This window comes from Rutidosis leptorrhynchoides, chromosome 1, assembly GCF_046630445.1.
Source record: "Rutidosis leptorrhynchoides isolate AG116_Rl617_1_P2 chromosome 1, CSIRO_AGI_Rlap_v1, whole genome shotgun sequence".
Taxonomy (NCBI): domain Eukaryota; kingdom Viridiplantae; phylum Streptophyta; class Magnoliopsida; order Asterales; family Asteraceae; genus Rutidosis; species Rutidosis leptorrhynchoides.
This window is the reverse complement of record NC_092333.1, coordinates 638,498,932-638,519,260: the sequence shown is the minus strand read 5'-3', so window position 1 is coordinate 638,519,260 and position 20,329 is coordinate 638,498,932. Positions and strand designations below refer to the sequence as shown.

Sequence of the window (20,329 nt, the reverse complement as noted above, 5' to 3'; positions counted from 1 at the left end):
ATAACAATAAACATTAATAATAAACCTTAACATTAATATTAGTATTAAATAATAATAATAATGATAAGAATAATATTAAAAATAATAACAATAAACATTAATAATAAACCTTTAAATATTTGTATAAATAACAATGATGTAAAAAAATAGATATATGTTGGTGTAAATAGTAAGTTTAAACCAATGAGAAGCAAGTATTTTGCTTTGTAAATACAAGATATAGTAATGACTCGTCACTACCTATTCACAACTCCTATCTTTTATAGCAAGAGTGATCTGGTATTACCCAAAAACTCAATATATCACAATGCTATTACAACAAACAGATTACAAATGAAATGTGAAGTATATGATTATACGATTCTTACATTTGGAGTTCGCTTGCGAAAATAACCATTTCATACACCAAATGTGACACTTGTTTCTACAATAGATCATTTTCTTCAATCAGGAGTTTGTAGGAGTTTGTTCATCGCTGACAGTTTCTGATTTTACACCTTGTAGGCGTGAAGCCTGTTTTTCTCTACATTTATATAAGGAAAAAAATGAACAAATACCTGCAATTTAAAAATCTTTTCAGCACATCAAGATCAAAAGGTGTGAACATGACCAACAAATAAAGATTTGCAAACATACTTAAGAATCTTTACAATTACATCAAATATTTAAAGACTTACAAAGCTATGAACTCATACAAATAAAGATTTACACAACCACATTAAATATCAGCAGGAACTTTAGACTAAATAAACAAACTTGGAAAGGAAAAAAAAAGATTTGCATACCCATTTTAGAGTCTTTACAAAACATCAAGAATTTAAGGTTTAAAAAGTTACGGACTTAAACAAAAAATATGCAGAATCGTTTAGAAATATTGACAAAAATATCCTAAAATCCAGACATATAAAACATGTGAACTTGAACAAAAAATGCAGAACTGTTTTAAAATATTTTACCGAAAAATCTTAGAATACAGACATACAAAACCTATGAACTTGAACAAAAAAGTAGAAATATGCACACCCATTCAACAATCTTTACATGAAAACAAAGAATTCAAGACATAAAAAAATATAAGGACTTTCAAACTAATAATCTTTAATTATCGATAGTTGCACAACAGGAAGAAATGACAGCTACAGATGGAAATTACAGTAGCAAGAAAGGTGCAACCTGAATAGTCAAACACCGCAGAAAAAGTATATGTTGGTCCAACTTGTTGATGAAACGATGGAACCCCCAACGCAACGGCAGGACCCGAATTAGAAGCGGCTGAAACAATCTCATTATAACAACAACCAACTGAAGAATGAAAGAATGAGAAAACAAAAGGAAACAACTTACCATATGCACAAAAACGATCATCCATCACTGCAAAGGAAACATGCCTGACTATTTTATTAAGTGAACTTCCTGCAAAAAAAAAAAAACACTACATGAATTGTGAGAGCATATCTAGAACAATAGAGACACCATAAGTATAAGTATATATATAGAACAATAAGGAGCATTTGTGAAACATATTATAAGCAGCGACATCATAATTAGTTTTACATGTTTAGTTCTATTACAATCTCATTAAAATAACCCTCCAACAACATAATGCAAATACAAAAATGAAATAAAAAGGACACTCACTGAGCACTTGAGCATGTTGTGCAGTTGGAACTGCCACAAGGGTTGTTGGTGCTCTCTCTTATGGACCCTGAAATCATAGAAAATACATGCTATATGTGTGATAGTGTTTAGTAGTATTTTCTAGTTCAAATAAAAAAGGTCGGATGGCAAGTACAAACCTGAATTCAGAAGTCTGCATCCCACCAATGACAACTAAGTTAAGTTCTCACAGTTCTGACCCAGGGTGATTAAATCATCATTGTTCATCCATGGTGCTACTCTTTCAAGTTTCAATTCCCTCAAATTTGGCATACTGACTTTGAATATTAATGAAGACGTCTCACGACTCTCACAAAGACAATGGCACATTGCAAATGATTTAAGGTGTCTTAGGGTTTCCAGCAAATTCAATATGAGATCATCAGATATCACCTGCCAAATTGAAAACATAAATTAATAGAAATACATATTTTATTTGAAACAAGGCTTATACAGAGTATATATTATATATTATTTATGCACAAATAGATAAAGAAACAAATATATAAAAGAAATAAATGCTGAAAAAATAAATATGTGGAAAATGTATGGAGATACTACATGTATACTATACCTGAAAATACAAAACTACCGACTCCAACAAAGGACAAATTGTAGGTAGCAATTTCAGCCCATCATGGCCTAAAAATCCACCTAAGCCCACTTCTATTGATTTAAGCAATGAAATGGAAGGCTTCAAATCCGTTAGAGACGAGTATGAAAATCCCCACCCAACACTAATTTCATCCAAATTGCAGGACTTTCCAAGGTCAAAGTACAAGTTTTTGCCCCAAAAAAAAAAAGTCCCCTTCAGTTTGCAGGTGTAAATTGTTACATCCTCGAGCTTTTAAACATTTCAAACCAGAATTTCTAGCGATAACATAAGCCACAGCAGCAGTAGAAACCTGAAATAAGTAGAACAATGTAAATTGGTAACAAAATACACAAAATGATAATCTTTAACGTCTTATAGAAGATTTATTAATTCACAATTTTCATTTGTCACACATATTCCAAGAGATAAAACTGAACAAAGGGAAACAATTTGTGCAATCAACCTAAAGTAACTTTGGAAAAGAGGTAAGGTTAGTTTACGTAAATTCTAGACTTCAAAGCATAGTTTAATAAAGCCCACAAAACAAATCTGTTACCTACAAAATACAGTTTTCGTTAACTATATATGCATACCTTGGTATTGGAAACATCAAGATCCTCTAATGAAGAACCAGAGAAATTTAAAAGGCAGTTATCAACCACTTCAGTTTCCCTCAAACAAAGATTCTTCAATTTGTATGCTTGAGACATAAGCTTGGAAAAAGAAGTCATGTTGATGCCTGTTTAAACAGGAAAATAACATGTCGATTATATCAATTCGTATTCACTTAATAATTAGATTAGATTAGCAATTATAACAAGATAAGTGATGACTAACGGACCTTTGCAGCCGCCAATATACAGCATTTGAAGATTAGAACCTCGGGGAACATTCTTTCCATTCGGTTCGGAAGAAGTATGATCACAACCAGCACCATTTGAAGAACAAAGTGCCAGAATTGATCCTTGTCCAAAAAATGTGTCACATGCCACAATCGAGTTCAGCTTCAAACATTTGCATATAAGATAAGATATTCAAGTATCACTTATGAATGTACACCCTCTAATGCTTAGATAAGTTAAGGAACGACATATATCAGATATACTTCGAAGAAAAAATCTGCAACAAAATGACACAATATATATATATATATATATATATATATATATATATATATATATATATATATATATATATATATATATATATATATATAATAGTGACAAATGCAACAAACGGGAAAGCAGATTTAACAAATGAGAGTTAAATATCATTGCCTTTAAATGAATAGATATAGGAAGAACATCACTAGAGGTGGCAATTTCAACCTAGTTACTTCTGAGTGGGTCTATTTGGGTAACTTCTTATCCCAAACAGGTCAACGGATACTATAATAACTTTTCTGTTACAAACGTAATGAGTAAAACGCACCAAACAGTCAGTATCCATAAAAAATATAAAACCTCATGGGTTACTTTTGTTATTTAGATGAACCTTGTAATAAATAAAAATCTAACCATAATAAAAAGAGTTCTCTGGTGATACCGCCCTACCCCAATAAAAATCTAACCATAATAAAAATCTAACCATAATAAAATGACAGCTACAGATGGCAATTACAGTACAGTTCAACAATCTTTAACTCGAAACAGATTTTCTTGTTCTTATCACCTATATAATCGATATAAATAGTTCCAAGTGATTATTCAGGACACTGCACCAACAAAAGAAAATGTAAGATTGGGTATGAACTTCTTCAAATAAAAATAAAAAATATGCAAAAAAAATCAAATACTCAAACATGAACCGAATTTAACGGCGAAGATAGAAGCAACGACCGGGATGGTGGCTACAACAGCCATCGTGACGTTTTTAGGGGAAGCCTCAAACCCTAATTTTTGTAATATATCCCTTCCCTTTATACATTAAAAGACAATATTTATTAGCAAATAAAGATTTCAAAAACCAACTTTATAACCATTAAATCAAAAAATGACCTTCACATACCCCTTAATCTAATAGCTCGCAGTTCGGAAAATAATACGCATATTCCTCTTGACCCATTTGGCTCACCTACAACAGTAACATACAAAATAATACGCTTTACAAACACTGAGTAAATGAAATATGATAAGAATTCTTGAATTTAAACCAAATAATGATCAGTTTTACCCAAGTTAAAATCGACACCCAGTATTCATTGCATATATTTTCGTAAGTACATTCATTCAAAACCCATGACCAAATCTTTCTGACTCTCAAATCTGACTCTCAAATCTCGTCTGATATTTCTCGTCTGAAGGAATTAAGAGGCCTAGATCTCTATAATTTGAGTAGCCAAATCCTGCACGAGATCTCGTATTTAGTGCAACTCTCTTACTTAGATCTATCGTTCAATATGCTAAAGCTTCTAACCCCTAGCTTCAATACGGTAAAGCTGTAACTGCTTCTTAGTAATATGCTTCGAAACTCTACACGGAAGGTGGCTATATGAATGTTTGTGAATGATATAAACTACTTTGCTATATGCATTTATTGCACAAAGTCAAGAATACTTATTAAATTAGAAAACGAAAATAACTGAGCATCATTCTTACTGTATAAGGTCACATGTGCAGATTGTTATGTGATACTAATATTCAATTGTTTCTAATAAATCCTCAATCAAAGTTGTAAGTAGATATAGCAGAATAGTCATAACTTTGACCTGCTTCATGTTAATTATAATGTTATATTGATTAGTTTAGCATATAAGTTATCATGCTTGCACAAATTTTATTTATGGCAAAGTTTAAAGCTCAATTACATATATGTTATTGTGATAATTTCAAATTAAAATTAGGTTGGTTCAGAGTAACTCCATTTTAGCTAAAGAGCGAACAGTTGTAGCTAGAGGTGGCAATCTAGTTAGGTCAAATGGGTTCGGTAATGGGTTAACATGGGTAATTTGTCGTGTTAGTTCGCATTCTATCACTATCCAGAACACTTCTCCAACTTTTATTTAATACTCTAAATGATTACTTTGTCGAATTAATATTTTCACTAAAATATATTTTGGTAGGTCTCACATATTAAAATACATTTTGTATGACATACTGGACCAGCCTGACCTATTCGACCTTTTCGAACCTATTTAACCATTTTTTCCTTGACCTATTAGTGATAATACATATATAGCCAGCACTCACATACATACATTTCTAACTATATTATGATGAAGTGATGGCCATTTTACCTGGATTCCCAGACAATGTGAGAACAAATGAAAATGGAGAACTTTGGGTAGCAATGAATAATCGCTGGTCCTTGTATACTTACATGTGCAGTCTATACACGAACTTTAAAACATTTATGTTGAAACTTTCAATCCCCATTAAGTTTCATGCCCTTCTGGGCAATGGCAAACGAACGAATAAACCAATCTAACAAATTAATCATAAATTCAATAATTCATTATGAATATAAACTATCTAAAACTTGTTATCACCGACATTTTATCAAACGACTGGTATGCATACAAATACAAATACTTTTTAAAACAAAATGTCGCCTAAGTATAAATATATCTTTCTTACCTTATCAAAAGTTGTATGATAAAGTTATAGCAAAAAGTTGTAGCAGATAAATAATCATCCAGTATATCCTATGATAACCCTAGCATCATCAATGTGCAAAGTTCCAGAAAAGAGCCACAAAAATTAGGCTAACACTTCCAATACCAACACATAAATATAATGTAAACTAAAATTGCAATCAAAGCAAACACTTACCAGCTTAAGGTTGATTACAACACCAAACTTTCTAATGTTAGCACCATTGTACATAATCATTCAATACTTGACCCACTTTAGCTCTTTCAAAATAAATAAAAATACAAAATTACAAATTCAGAATCAATGATTATTTCAACATTATAAACCGCGGGTCTTATAATTATTCGTCTTCAATGAGGAATAATTGGTTTACGTACCGTATTGAAATAGAACCACCGATTACTTGAATCGATTATTCATAAAACAATCTGATCGTATAAATTGAAGATCGTCAAGTAAATTGCATTCATCGGACGTATGTGTGAAAGTTCTTACATCGAAGAATTGATTATCGGTTTTAACGAACGAAATCTAGTTAGGGTTTGGTGAGGATCGGTTTTGGTATCATCACAAAAAAGATGAGAAGATGAAGGGAACGAAATCAAGTTAGGTATCGATTAGGTTTGGAAGAAAGAATGATAGATGAAGAAGATAGGTCTGGAAGAGATGAAGATGATGAATTGATTTAGGGATTTAGCCCGTAATTTGGTGGGTAAGGATCCGAATATAATTAAGGTCCGCGTGTTTTTTTTTTTTTTTTTAAGGGTATATAAGGTATAATTTTGATTAAGAATGATTTATTAGCTAATATTTTAAGTAGGTGATTATTGACCGTTGGATCGATGGGTATTAAGCTGTAATTTTTTAATCTAACGGTAATTAAAGTAGTTTTGAAAACAATTATTAGCTAATCGAGACTCTATTTTAATGTATAATAGTGAATAGTGAAGTGATAGTGATTATTATAATAATTATTATTACTACTATTATTGTTATTATTATTATTATTATATTATTATTATTTATTATTATTATTATTATAAACTTAAAAGTTTTAAAACTTACAAAAAATTAGTGGGAAGCCTAGAGACAATCTGGGCCCCCACACCTCTAGCAATAGCAAAACCTATCCTAGTAAAAATATGAGCAGCAGCACCGGCACCAATATCTTGCGCCATCGAACTCTTCTGAGCCCGCTTTAGCAAAGAAACAGCCTCCTTCTCTAATTCCCCAAGGGAAGAAAATGAGAAAGGAATGAAACCATAACCAATCGCCAGACAACTAGATTCGTACTTGACCCGCTTCCGACGAGCCGCATCAATCACAGCACGTCCAGAGACAAAGTCAGAAAGCCCATACTGTGTCAAAGGAGAAGACCCTGTCAAGTCAACACAAACATCGCGACCACAATCCCAGGAATAAAGTAACACATCTGCAGGTCTGAGGGCCCTGTCGTTCCCTCCAGACAACCCAGTGTCAACCTCCTTTCTCGCTGAAATCCCAGATCGATAACAAACATCAACAAGGGAATCCCGGACAATATTATGTCGATGCTTAATACCCACCATACCAGCACAAGACACCGCGTGATCCCCGAAAATATCCCCAGTAAAAACTCTTGAACAGGCAGAGCATGCCGTCGAGATAGAGAACAATGGAACACCTAACCGGTAGCACAACACACATCGGTAAGTCTTTGCGTTCATCGTCTGACCCAACCCCAAAATAGGGACTGCCCTTAGCCAAGCAGAGGTGTGATCACTCTGCTGTGATTTCCATAAGGCCGATTGTCGGGGAGATAACGAAAAAGTGGATTCTGCAGAAGCGGTAACCTTTGTGAAATAAACATCTGCCAATTTCTTCATGAGTATTGGGGCAGCGACCTCACTCGGATTACCTAAAATATCAAACCCAACCGTTTTATTAAACAGACCCAATGCATCTTCAAAAGCACGACCAAGACCAACAATACTCGCATGACGTAGGAGCTTGGTCTGCAATCCAGCAGACTGTAATCGAGAAGCCAGAAAAGCATAATGACGAACATCTCCCGCAGAATAAACACCAAGCCCTCCAAATGCAAATGGCAAGGTGGCAAGCCGCCACTGCCAATCACCAAACCCAGGCCCTGAAGCAGTAACAATACGCTCCAAGGAAGATCGAAGGGCTCCATCGAAAGCGCGTTGAGCCGCCTCAAATATACTAGGAGGACAAGTACGCAAGGAAAAATAGAGTTTAGAAACTCCCGTACATGCCCTAAGCAACAACAACTCACACTGAGGATCATCAAGCTTAGCAACCTTATCCATAAGCGCAATGGACTTGGTCACCCTTTGCATCACCAGTTCACTACTAAAACCAGGATCGGAACTTGCGGGGGCCCCAAGCAACTTAACACCATTTAAAGGTCGAGCAATATTAGGAGGAAAGACACCTACTTGCCTGCTGCGAGGGTCCTCCGTAGGCCAGAAAATTTCTGTTTTTTCAACGTTGAGATGCAGCCCAAAACGAGGCCCATCCTCCATAATCAAATGCAAAACCTTCCCCACCACCAAAGTGTCCCCAATAATAGTACCATCATCCAAATACCACGCCTGAAGACAAACCTCAAAATTATCTCTGATTTTAGAAACCAAGGGTTGTAGGACCAAAGCAAAAAGCAGCGGACCAAGGGGATCACCCTGTTGCACCCCCTGAGAAGACCATAATGTGTGATTCCCATAATACAATCTGGCTGGATTAGAGTAGCAAAATTCAACCCACCGAGAAATGCTCGGACAAAGGCTGCGAACTTCACGTAACATGACCGTACGATCAACTAGATTGAAGGCATTCTGAAAATCAACTAATAACATAGAGAGGCCAACATCAGAGCCACGATCCTCAATCAGCCGATTCACAGCATGAAGAATAGCCTCACCACCTGAAGAAACACCAACACCAAACTGAAGACCATCGAAGTAACTTCCCAAAGACTGGCCAACCATAGCAGCGCCAACCTTCGAAACAAGACGTCGCCAAACAGTACCCACAGCAATAGGACGAAGACCACCGCCGGGCTTGACAAGCGGTGTGAGGGGAGCACTAGCAATATACTCTCCTAATTCCATAGGGCACCTTCCAGCTAGAAAGAGATTAACGACTCCGGTAATAGAGCCAACCAACTCATCCGAGACTGCCACAGCAGCACCACTCAAGCAATCCATAAGGTGTTGTGCACGTAAACCATCCCTACCACATGAAGTGCCCCGAGGAAAACTTTTAATCTGGCCCAAAACAACAGCAGAAGTCGTAACGAGGTGAAGGTGATCAACCGTCATATCAGGCAAGGATGGAGCGATAGAAGAAGGGTGCTTAGACAGCAAGTCCGCCAGTGTGGCGTCATTATAAGGAGCAACGCCTGATGAAGAAAGAACACGAGCTGCAGCGGTGTAATGGCCATCACAAATCTTCCTACGACACTGCTTAATATTACGCTCTTCCAAATCAAGGACCTCATCATCAACCACTGACAACATAGGAGAATCCTCTGCCAAATACTCCCTCACAAGCTGTAAACTCCAACCAGCTGTCCCTCAAGAGCAAATAGCACGGGAAATATTCTCTTCCTGATGCCGACGCTTTATCGAAGACCTAGACTCACGACTACTCCGTGGCCGAAAGGTTTTAAGGGTACAAAGGGGTAACACCAACAAAGAGACCCAACTAGAAATGTCATCAGGCTTAGAGATCACCTTATCAAGAGCACCTTTCAAAACCCGAGAAAACCCCAAACGACACTTGGGAGGGATAGACTTAACCGTGCGAAACCCCTTAGAGAACAACTGATCCAGGAGAGCCACGTCAAAACCATCGTTATGATCACGCACCGAACCATCCTCAATACAAAGTCGAGCAGGAGAAGAGGGAGCTAGTGGCTTGGAAAAATTATGAAGCACAAAACGAACAACACCATTTCCCTCATCGGGGGGCGGCACATCCGGGCCCCTACCATGACGGCACTTAGCACGTACCGTGTGTGTTTTGTAGCAAACACCACATAACCAAATCCCCATACGCCTAAAAGTAACATCAGCCTCAGTATAAACACCCAAATTAGAAGTAAGAGAATGTCGAGTGATATCCTGCGCATCGATACCACAATGACGATCACTAAGATGCTTGATAAGAGAACTTCTAACAAGCCCATTTCCACTCCCATTTTGACAGCCACTAAGACCCACAAAGGGACAATGAAACTTCACTGTGGCATGCGACATAACTGCACACAACCTTTAGTTGTAGTGCATAGCTAAAATGACAGAGACAAAATCCCCATACACCAATAAAATTATAACCATGAAGCCAAGAAAAAACTGGGGACTTTTAACAAACAACTTGTGGGCACAAATTCAATTGAGTAATGATACAGACTCTATCTTCTCCCAAAATCTTCCTGCTAGCTGCTACAACCCTCAATCCATCAAATCATATCTCTTTATTATTATTATTATTATTATTATTATTATTATTATTATTATTATTATTATTATTATTGTTATTATTACGATTATTATTTATATTAATATTAATAGTAGGATTAATAACAACTACTCTTCTACTACTACTGTTATCAGATGTATGAGTTTTATCATCAGTAATAGCAGAATCATCATGATCGTACCTCCTTCGATTCCTCAACTTCAAATAAGCAACAGCTGCAATAACAATAACAGCAGCAGTCACAAGTGTGACAGCTGTTGCTATGAGCTTCGAGGAAACCGCTTTTGATTTTGAAGAATTCGGAAGATCAAGTGAGGTAATGTTAGCTGGAAATGAAGCTGACGGAGTTGATCGTGGCGGCGGCGGTGGAGCTTGAAGTTCCGGGAAGAATGGACTGTTTTCCGGCGGAGATGCGGTGGTGGAAGGTGTGAATGGAACGTCGGAAGGTGGTGGAGGTGTGGTGGGGGAGTCTAGTGGAAAAAATGGTTGGTGGACATTATTATTATTATTATTATTATTATTATTATTATTATTATTATTATTATTATTATTATTATTATTATTATTATTATTATTATTATTAGTTCATAGCACGCATTTTTGCGGGATTTAAATATGAGTTGGTGTTGATGTTGAATATTTTTTACAATGACTCATTTGATGATCGTAATTTATTATTATTATTATTATTATTATTATTATTATTATTATTATTATTATTATTATTATTATTATTATTATTATTATTATTTCTATTATTTCTATTATCATTATTATTATTATTATTATTATTATTATTATTATTATTATTTCTATTATTATTATTATTATTATTATTATTATTATTATTAAGGTGGGAAGGGAGCCTTTTTGGCTAAACATAAAAAAAAGAGGAAAAAAAAACTTGCTACAATGTCGGGTCGAATCAACCCGGTCGGGTCAACCCGAATGTAATTCGGTTTCTAGAGTGAAATTTGAGGTGTTGGGCCAATAGGATTGTGACAACCATTTATCACAATTAGTATATTGTATAATAAGTATTTTTCATAAATTTGTTAATAAATATTTGTGTTTGATTTATATAATATTTGATAAATTTTATATGAATGAATTAGTTTTATACTATAGTTTTTTTTATCAAATATTATATAAATCGAATAAAAAGATATAAATTCAGAGATAAAATTAATAGACTTCAAAAATCAAACTGGTTCAGTTATTTTAGAACCGAGTGAGTATATATTTATATTTAGATGTATAAAGATTTTGTTAAAGACAATTTTTTGAACTATTGTAAATGCGCTTTATAGAAAATGTAAACGTCACCATCAAATTAATAAATAACTTTTATGTACAATTGCTTAAAATGCATTAGGAGTGTTAGGAAAATCCTATCTCATCTGTCTCACAAAAAGAGTCCACATTACTGTTTATTAGGTATATGTCCCACAATAAATGTCCATTACTTACTAATACTAAAAAGTTACTACTAAAATTCCAATTTTACTCTTTTAATATACGTAAGTCAATAAAATTTTCAATAATTATTTCATTTCTTTCCTACTTTTGGTTCGGAAGTCATTTAAATGCAATGACTTATTTAAAAAAAAGGGTAGAGTGAACATGTTACTAAATTATTATACTTCGAGAATTTTTGGAGAATTTTTATTGATGGACATTTAATCCGGGACGTAAGAAATATTTATAAATGTTACTCCATTAAAATAATGCTCCGTAGCAATTTTTTTCTTCTTCTTTTTTTAGCAAAAATAACGCTAATTTGTATATAAACAAAAACGTTTTTCAATAGAAAATGTTCTCAATCAAAAGAATGAAAGATACAAAATGAAAGTTTAGAAGCTCGAACTAAAATGAATACACAACAAATATAAAATTTTCAATCACCGAAACCTCTAACTATAAACTAAACGAATGATATCGCGAATAAACAATCAAGCAACTATAAACTAAGGGTGCATTTGTTTACCTCTTAATGGAATGGTTCGACACTGGCTGAACCATTCAGTCGTTTGTTTCTGACCTTTGAATGACATATGGTGCTGAATAGTTCAGAATTCAGCTCTGAACCATTCAGAGATGAAACACTCTCTTAACCATTAAAAGCCTAAATTATCTATAATATTCTTCTCAAATCATATCCTGATAACCTAACTAACAAGTATATTGAATATTTTATTAATGTCACACGTTAATAAGGTAGTTTTAGTCAGTTCATATCGTTCATTCTAAATGATTATCAAACAGCTTATTTTCATTTAGAGCAAACCTTATTCAGAGGCTTTGAACCATTCAAATTCTGAATCATTCAGCACTAAATCATTCAGTTTTATCAAACGCACCCTAGCACTTAATAAACGGAGCAAGGAAAAATTACAACAAAACAACGAGCATTATTTTAATGGAGTAACTAATCAAGCAAGTATTTAGTTATTTAGTACGTAGTATTAACAAAAAGTGGTTTAAGCTTAGCCATCACCTTAAATACATTATTATACGCCCATTGGTTAGCAAAATTCAAAACTAGTTTTGCATACTCGACCCACCCACCCACCGCCCTCTTTTATTCATCGCCTCCATCTCTCTGAAACGTACCGACAAAAAAATGGCTGATTCCAACAATAAATCCAAAATTGATAGCGCCAGGGAATGGATTGTTGAACATAAGCTTCGTTCCGTTGGTAATTTTTCGTTTTCCCTTTTTTATATTTCGAAGTATTGTTGTATTATCGATAAGATTTATGTTTTTTGTTTAATTTTGTGACGGTGAAATTAATTAATTAATTAAGGATGTTTATGGCTGAGTGGAATTGCTGGATCTATTGCTTACAATTGGTCTCAACCCGGTATGAAAACCAGCGTTAGGCTCATTCACGCTAGGTACGTTTTTCAATTATATCACCTTTAATAATCATTGTACTTTATTATTATTTTTTTGTTTATACCCTAATCTGAATTGATTTATTATTCATAGGTGTAACAAATTGACCACCCCTTGTATAGCTGTATAGATAGATATAGAAGATTGTATGTTTATGTGGTTTAATTATGTATGAACAACCTTAGATTGATGCTAAATTAGATAGCCCTAATTTGACGTCTGCTGTTCCTCATTGTTTTGATACTTGGATTTTGACCAATATAAACGCTTGATCTTTGTGACTTATGAGCAGTGGCGATTCTAGGATTATAATTCAATGGGGTCCCGAATTTTTTTTTCGAGTACCAATTATATTTGAATGTTATTAGAGTGGTTTTACTTAAAAATACTACGAATTCGACAAATATATCGGGTCCGAGTAGTTAAATTTAGTAGTGTCCTATAAATTTTAAAAGAAAAATAATAAATCTGAAAATTTTATGGGATCCTTTATTTGAATTTAGTAGTGTCCTATACAATTTAAAGAGTATTTTCTGCTAAAATTTTTCAAACTAGTGGTGTCCCGTGACCCCACGAGTATGTATATAAACTCGCCACTGCTTATGAGCACAAAAGAAGAAGGAAGAAAAAGACTCGTGATAACATTCGATATAAGAGTTGGAAAATATCTCTAACTGTGTTCATATATATATATATATATATATATATATATATATATATATATATATATATATATATATATATATATATATATATATATATATATATATAGTGGTAGGATCAAGAGGGAAGTAACCATTCGGGGGAAGCGGGGGGAAGCAAAAACTTTTTTTTTTTTTTTTTCGTTTTTTGAAAAAACTTTGTTCACGAACATCTATAGATGAAAATATGAACATGTAGTAGAGACACTTTGTGATAAATGTTTTTATTTTGGCGGGAAAACGCTCGAAGAAGTAATATATAACAATTATCGTGTTTTTCGAGCGTATTTTGAGGTTTTAGCTATTGGGGTTTAGATATTAGGGTTTAGATATTAGGATTTATAGGGTTTAGATATTAAGGTTTAGAAATTTAGGGTTTAGGGTTTAGATTTAGGATTTAGATTGAGTTTTTAACACGAACGGTTTAGAGTTTAGGGTTTAGGGTTTGGTGTTTTGGGTTAATAAACCCAAAACACCAAACCCTAAACCCTAAACTCTAAATCGGGCTAAATTTTACTTCACAAAACATGAAAAAAAAACGTTCATATTCTTCACGAACAATATTATCTTGAATGTTATTTTTGTCGATCGTTTTCCCGCCTAAATAATAACATTCATCACGAAGTGTCTCTTCTAAATGTTCATATTTTTGTGTGATCTTGATGCCGGAAAAAAAAAATTCAAAAAAAACGAAAAAAAAAAATTTTTGCTTCCCCCCGATTGGTTACTTCCCCATTGATCCTGCCTATATATATATATATATATATATATATATATATATATATATATGGACTAAATGACTTGGTTTGATTATCTGAGTAGACATCAAATCATGATTCATGATATTTTTTAAAAATGGCTTAATTTCTTATTGAGAGCAGATTTAGCAAATTTATAGTTTTCCAGGGTTGGCACTTCAGTTGCATTATGAATATGTCCATATGGTTTGTGTTTTTTCTAAAGCATGCCATTTACATGTTAAAAGCTAAAGGGTAATCGGTCGTATGTCTTGACTTGCAAGTCTTCCAAACTCTTATGTAGTGTATACAACCTCCTAAAATGGTCTATTCAAAGTTTTAGATTACTTAAAATAGTTTGGTTTATAAATACGTTAAGCCATTCGAGGGCTAAGGGCCCATGATCCGAGGCGCTAAGGCGACCACCTTACGTTGGTGAGACACACATTATCATAGTAATAAATTGCTCCTGCATAACATGTGCCACCTTATAGACGGTTAAGTATTAAATTTCTTCACTTTCATACTACAACGTATCTGAAGAACAGAAGTAAGAATTAGTCTTCTGACTTGGGGTGAAAGTGATACAAACAAGGGAAAAAATAAATAATTAAAACCATTAGAAAACATCCCTTTAGCATCATTTAAACCATTAGAAAAACAACATTAATCCCCGAGTAGCAACTAATCCCTAGTGTAAAACCCATTAAAACCATAAGAAAAACAACTCATATAGATCTATATAAAAAGGTTGTAAGGTTTTCCTGTGAGGGTTACCTGAGAGGGCGAGTAATCCAACCCCATACTTTACTGTACGCAGCCCATCATGATTCGGCTCTTTTCAACCCTTCTTGGCCACCACAAGATTTGAACCTGAGACGTCTTGCAAGGGCCCCGACCACTAGGCTACCTTGAGATGGTCATATGGATCTATATAAACTCACTTCATAAAGACAGCCCTTTGTAAACCTGATCCTGAAAAGTGACAAGGGACCTCATGCATGGCACCTTTGAGGCCACACTTTCGACTGTCTTCTGCTACTAGATCGCCTTGAATAACCTTGAAGTGCTAACCCCATCGCTTCAAAGGGCCTAACGCCTAGGTACGTTTTATATAAATAGATTTGAACCTTGCTTTGGTCATAATGAATGCATAATAACGTATATGTAGGGGTTATAACGGCAAATAGCCAATTACTTTTTTTAGGCGTCTACTCAACCAGACTTGGCCCATGCCAACTCGTACTAACAAAATGACCAATCTTAAATTTAATCTAAACTCGTGCTGAACCTTTGCCCGCACACGGCACATCTTGCCTTCTCTACTAGTTAGAGAAAGTAGAATGAGTGAGCGCTTTAGTGGTCTTCCCGGAGCATAGATCCTTTAAGGAAATTAAATCTACATTTTACGTTGTACAGTTTTGCAGGAAATAAAAGCTTTTATATGCAAAATACTGTTTTTCTCTAGTGGAGTAGTGATCATATTTTACTTTTTCTCTCTTATTGTGAACCACTTCTGTTACTCTGATGTTAATATATGGACACCAGAATGCTGCATTCTGTTTTGAAATATAATTACATGTTCTCATCTCGTGTTTTGTATTCTAACTGATAATTAACAATGATGGATTCTCTAGGTTAAATTATTACTTGCCCAGGGCCCTATCGGTTTAAGTGAAAAAGTATGGATCTCATGTGAGCGCCTACCTAAAGCACTACTATATAAAAACCCCGATTATTCCCGATTAATCCCCGGTTACTCTTTTTTAAGAACATGCCGATCCGATTCTCCAAAATCCAATTAATTAATTGGTCAACGCCGGTTAATGGGTCACGATCGGATTCGTTGATCAAACTGAAAGTCAAAATTGGTCAACATTTTAATATGAATTTAAACTATAATTTTACAGTTTTTAACAAATGAACGATTATGTTCACCATTTTAGACAATCATGTAGTTTGTGTTTATGTTTAATAGTTTTAAACTATATTTACACATTATTTTGAAATTTATTATCTAAATGTATAAAAAGTCAAATCCGATTGATCCCGAATTGCCGATTACTCCCTTAGCGAATTTCGCAACCTTGACCTAATGTTTGGATCTTTCTCTGTGTCCTTTCTTGTTGTCTGAATTTCCAAAATTGTTCAAGGTTCCTCAAATAGATTCTATCATTGCACTTTATATAAATGGATATCTGTACCAAGAAAACAAGCGTTCTACACCTGTTATATTTGATGTCCTATAACTAATTGTTTCGTCAGTTTTATAGAAGTCCAATATATGTGATGTTGCTAAATAGAAAATAATGATGGGCAGCATTTTTTTTTTTCAAGCCTAAACTATTATTTTCCCCACACATGGAGAACATTGAACAAAAACTTCAAGTGTTATCAGATTGGGTATTTGGGTCACTTCATGCCTTATGGAAAGAACTGTTATGTGATTACGGAATTTTTGAGTTATATGTTTGAATGGTTATGTTATTATTTTATCCCGAATTGTTTTGAGCTAAGAATCGGGGTAGCCATTTTTTTAATTTCAATTATGTGTAATAATATCTTGACAATGCAAAGGATGAACATAGGCAAAATACTTCATTCTGTAGTACTTGCTATGTACATGGCCGCAACTCAACCTGCGTTTTGGTTACAAAATATTTGCCTGAGCAAGTATTTTAATTATAAAAATATTAGCTTTTTGGGATAATTACCGGGGCATTTAGTTCGTATAATGAAGATACAAAAAATTACATCAAGTGATAATTGGGACTATGGAAATAGGGGATCTTAGCATACAATTCATTTACCCCAAAACGGGTTGGTTTGGGTTTGTATGTACGTTCAAGTCAAAGAAAAGCGATTGAACACAGTAGATGGATTGAAACTTGGCTGGACTAAGTTTATATTTGTTGTAAAAGCATATATGTATCTTTCACGTATCAATACATGGACTAGGTTTTTTAAACTGGTCAATCAAACCCACCGACCCGTTGTGGTAAGTGTCAGAAATTTGCCTTATTCATCTCAAACGCAATATGAACCGTTACCTAAGCTACCCATTTTGCTACCTGTAATTGAAATTGGATGCTTTTGGTGATTTAGGTTGCATGCACAGGCACTCACGTTGGCTGCTATAGCTGGTGCTGGATTGGTCGAGTACTATGATCATAAGACTGGAGCAAAGTCAGAGCGATATGCCAAATTTCTTGATCCCAACCCTCATAAAGATTAAATGCTAGCTTGATTTGCGAATGTTATAGTACTTGACAAATTTATTTTAAAAATGTTCTATCCGTTTTGCATAATGCTAGTTTGCGTCTTGCTTCCTGGTAGCTTAGTGTTATCAAAGCTGCAAATCTTGCACATGGAATTTTAGTTCAGAAATTGCCTTGCATCTATGATGGATTTTGTATATTCCCTTTGATTACAATTACAATATTTGCCTTGATAATATATTCTTTGCTTGGCTACGAGTGTACTATAATGCCAATCTTGAAAGCCAACATTTAGAGGTGGGTTGGTCATGTACCATGTGACCTTTTTATTCCTAAAAACCTATAAACATGCTTAGAAAACATTATTTTATACTTCCCGTTAAAGTCATGTTAACGCCATTTACATGTATATATAAAAATATAAAGGGCAGTGGGCAGATAGTGCATTTTAGAGTAATTTAAAATGAGGTGGTTCTGCCGGATCTTTCCTCATCGCTTTTCCGGCGTAGATCTACAGGTGTCATGCACTTAGTATTATGTGGGTTTTTCCGATTTGTCGGAGCTTCGCGGCTGCTGGCGGTTTCGCTTCCTTTCTCCGCCACCGGCGGGTTCGGTTTTCTCTTGCTCCATCGCCTTCCTTCTGCTCTTGACTTCAGGTATTGTCGTTGTTTAGGTTCGTGGTTGTGGATTTCGAGGTTGTGGGTTTCGTGGTTGTGGGTTTCGTGGGTGCGTGGTGTCGATTTGTGGGTTCGTGGTTGTCCTTTCGTGATTGTCGATTCGTGATTGTCGGTTATGCGTATGAAGTTTGAATACTTCAATCGATCTGTTAGGTACCGGTGTTGTTCTCGTGATTTCTAGTCGGTGGACCCCAATATTGGAGGTCTTGGATGGGTGGTTTCATTTGCAGGTATCCCCGTATCTTGATCCTCTGTCGTGATTATTGTTGGGCTCCCTTGGTTCGTCACGTGGTGTTCAATCTATTGAATGGTTTTTTCTTTGTTAATCGTATTTACATACTACATTATCACCACTCGGTTTGAATGTGTGATCGGATCTTTGGTTTAGATTATCGTGGGTTTTTCGGGTCGTTGTAAGTGTGCTCTGCTTTCATGATTTAAATTGGGTGCTTGCCCTTAAGTAGTATTGTGATATGTTTTGGTTAACAAGGGGTTTTCTTAGATTTTTGGCCCGTTCATTTGTAGTAACTTTTTGTTAGAATTCGGGTTCGAGTGAGTTTTAGAATCGTTGATGTTGTATGTTTTTTAATTTAGCTTGTTGTGTGCTAGTCGTTTCGTGTTGAAGTCATTGCATTGTAGAAGGTTCGGTGGAGGTCGTGTTATATGTAATTCGCTTTGTAATCCTAGCATCTTGCTAGTTTTTATCAATTTAATATAATTATTATTGCCTTTCAAAAAAAAAAAAGTCATTTAAACTTAACCCTGATAATGCTAAAATGCTAAAAAAAAAAACTGTTATGATACACAAAGTCAAGGAATTGTCTGCACAATTTTATTACTACTACTATTTCACCTACTAAGTAATGAATATGGTCATAATTTGTACAGTAGACTTGTTAGTATAAATATGGATTCAGTTGAAAGCATATGATGTACCAATACTTCAATAAACTACTGAAGTTTACATTTCCTCTCTTCTAATATTACAAGTTTAAATTAGAGCATAGGCCACTAAAGATAGTTATTATCTACTCAATTATAACACGTTATCAGCACGAAGTGCTCCGTATAATCAAGGTTTATTTAAGTAAGCACACGTCACTAATCAAGAAAATGTCAAACTTATCAAAGCTTGAGTTTGATGCCTTAGACGTATCGGGAACAAACTACACATCATGGGTTATGGACGTAGAAATAAATCTTGGATCATTGGGTATTCTAGAAACTTTAAAAGAAAACAATACTTGTTCCGATCAAGATAAATTAAAATCAATTGCTTTTATCCGCAAACATATTGATACCACCTTAAAACATATGTTTCTCACTATCAAAGATCCACATGTTTTATGGGAAAGTATCAAGAGTAGATTCGATAATCAAAAGGAAATATTACTCCTAGCTGCGAGGGAAGAATGGAGAAATCTAAGGTTCCAAGATTTCAAAAAGGTAAGTGAATACAGCTCGGCCATGTTCAAGATCCGTTCAAAGCTTCAATTCTGTGGTCAAGAAATAAGCGATGCTGATATGATGGAGAAAACTTTCTCCACAATGCATTCTGCAAACATAACTGTGCAAGAAAATTTAAGATTGCAGAATTATAAAACTTTTTCCAAACTTCAAACTTATCTCTTAGTTGCAGAAGTTAATAAAGAATTACTGATGAAAAATCAAGAATCTCGTCCTACCGGTGCGCTAGCATTTCCTGAAGCTAATGCTATTAACAATAATAATAATAAAAGAAGAAATGCACATGGACGAGGGCGTGGACGAG

At 34.6% G+C, this 20,329-nt stretch overlaps 2 protein-coding genes and 1 long non-coding RNA gene across 6 annotated transcripts; 1 reads left to right on the top strand and 2 right to left on the bottom strand.

Moving 5' to 3' along the window:
* Window positions 1–505: 505 nt before the first annotated feature.
* On the bottom strand, window positions 506–4,517 carry LOC139885681 (BTB/POZ domain-containing protein FBL11-like). 4 transcript variants are annotated; one of them, XM_071869432.1, is made up of 10 exons: window positions 4,424–4,517; window positions 4,259–4,324; window positions 3,839–3,965; window positions 3,093–3,370; window positions 2,845–2,990; window positions 2,231–2,561; window positions 1,797–2,049; window positions 1,639–1,705; window positions 1,345–1,413; window positions 506–523 (listed from the first exon to the last, which is right to left on the bottom strand). In XM_071869432.1, the coding sequence occupies exons 4-6, from the start codon at window positions 3,115–3,117 to the stop codon at window positions 2,427–2,429; spliced, it is 306 nt and encodes a 101-aa protein (XP_071725533.1). In that variant the 5' UTR covers window positions 3,118–3,370; window positions 3,839–3,965; window positions 4,259–4,324; window positions 4,424–4,517; the 3' UTR covers window positions 506–523; window positions 1,345–1,413; window positions 1,639–1,705; window positions 1,797–2,049; window positions 2,231–2,426. The 4 variants fall into 4 exon arrangements, with proteins under 4 accessions (XP_071725533.1, XP_071725534.1, XP_071725535.1 ...); XM_071869433.1 differs by having other exon boundaries at window positions 3,923–3,965; XM_071869434.1 differs by lacking the exon at window positions 3,839–3,965.
* Window positions 4,515–6,043, bottom strand: LOC139885682 (uncharacterized). The gene is made up of 3 exons (XR_011772029.1): window positions 5,827–6,043; window positions 5,487–5,638; window positions 4,515–4,595 (listed from the first exon to the last, which is right to left on the bottom strand). It is a non-coding gene; the product is annotated as an uncharacterized lncRNA (long non-coding RNA).
* A 6,854-nt stretch (window positions 6,044–12,897) lies between these two features.
* On the top strand, window positions 12,898–18,111 carry LOC139885680 (uncharacterized). The gene is made up of 3 exons (XM_071869431.1): window positions 12,898–13,025; window positions 13,134–13,224; window positions 17,769–18,111. Exons 1-3 carry the CDS (start codon window positions 12,950–12,952, stop codon window positions 17,896–17,898), a joined length of 297 nt encoding a protein of 98 aa, XP_071725532.1. The 5' UTR covers window positions 12,898–12,949; the 3' UTR covers window positions 17,899–18,111.
* Window positions 18,112–20,329: the final 2,218 nt, after the last annotated feature.

Excerpts from the sequence above, each read along its gene's own strand:
- LOC139885681 (XM_071869432.1), bottom strand. The coding sequence starts at position 3,117 with ATGCTGTATATTGGCGGCTGCAAAG. Across the intron at positions 2,991-3,092 it reads GTATATTGGCGGCTGCAAAG|GCATCAACATGACTTCTTTT; the intron begins GTCCGTTAGTCA and ends CTGTTTAAACAG. Across the intron at positions 2,562-2,844 it reads TTGATGTTTCCAATACCAAG|GTTTCTACTGCTGCTGTGGC; the intron begins GTATGCATATAT and ends TACTTATTTCAG.
- LOC139885680 (XM_071869431.1), top strand. The coding sequence starts at position 12,950 with ATGGCTGATTCCAACAATAAATCCAAAATTGATAGCGCCAGGGAATGG. Across the intron at positions 13,026-13,133 it reads ACATAAGCTTCGTTCCGTTG|GATGTTTATGGCTGAGTGGA; the intron begins GTAATTTTTCGT and ends TAATTAATTAAG. Across the intron at positions 13,225-17,768 it reads GTTAGGCTCATTCACGCTAG|GTTGCATGCACAGGCACTCA; the intron begins GTACGTTTTTCA and ends TTGGTGATTTAG.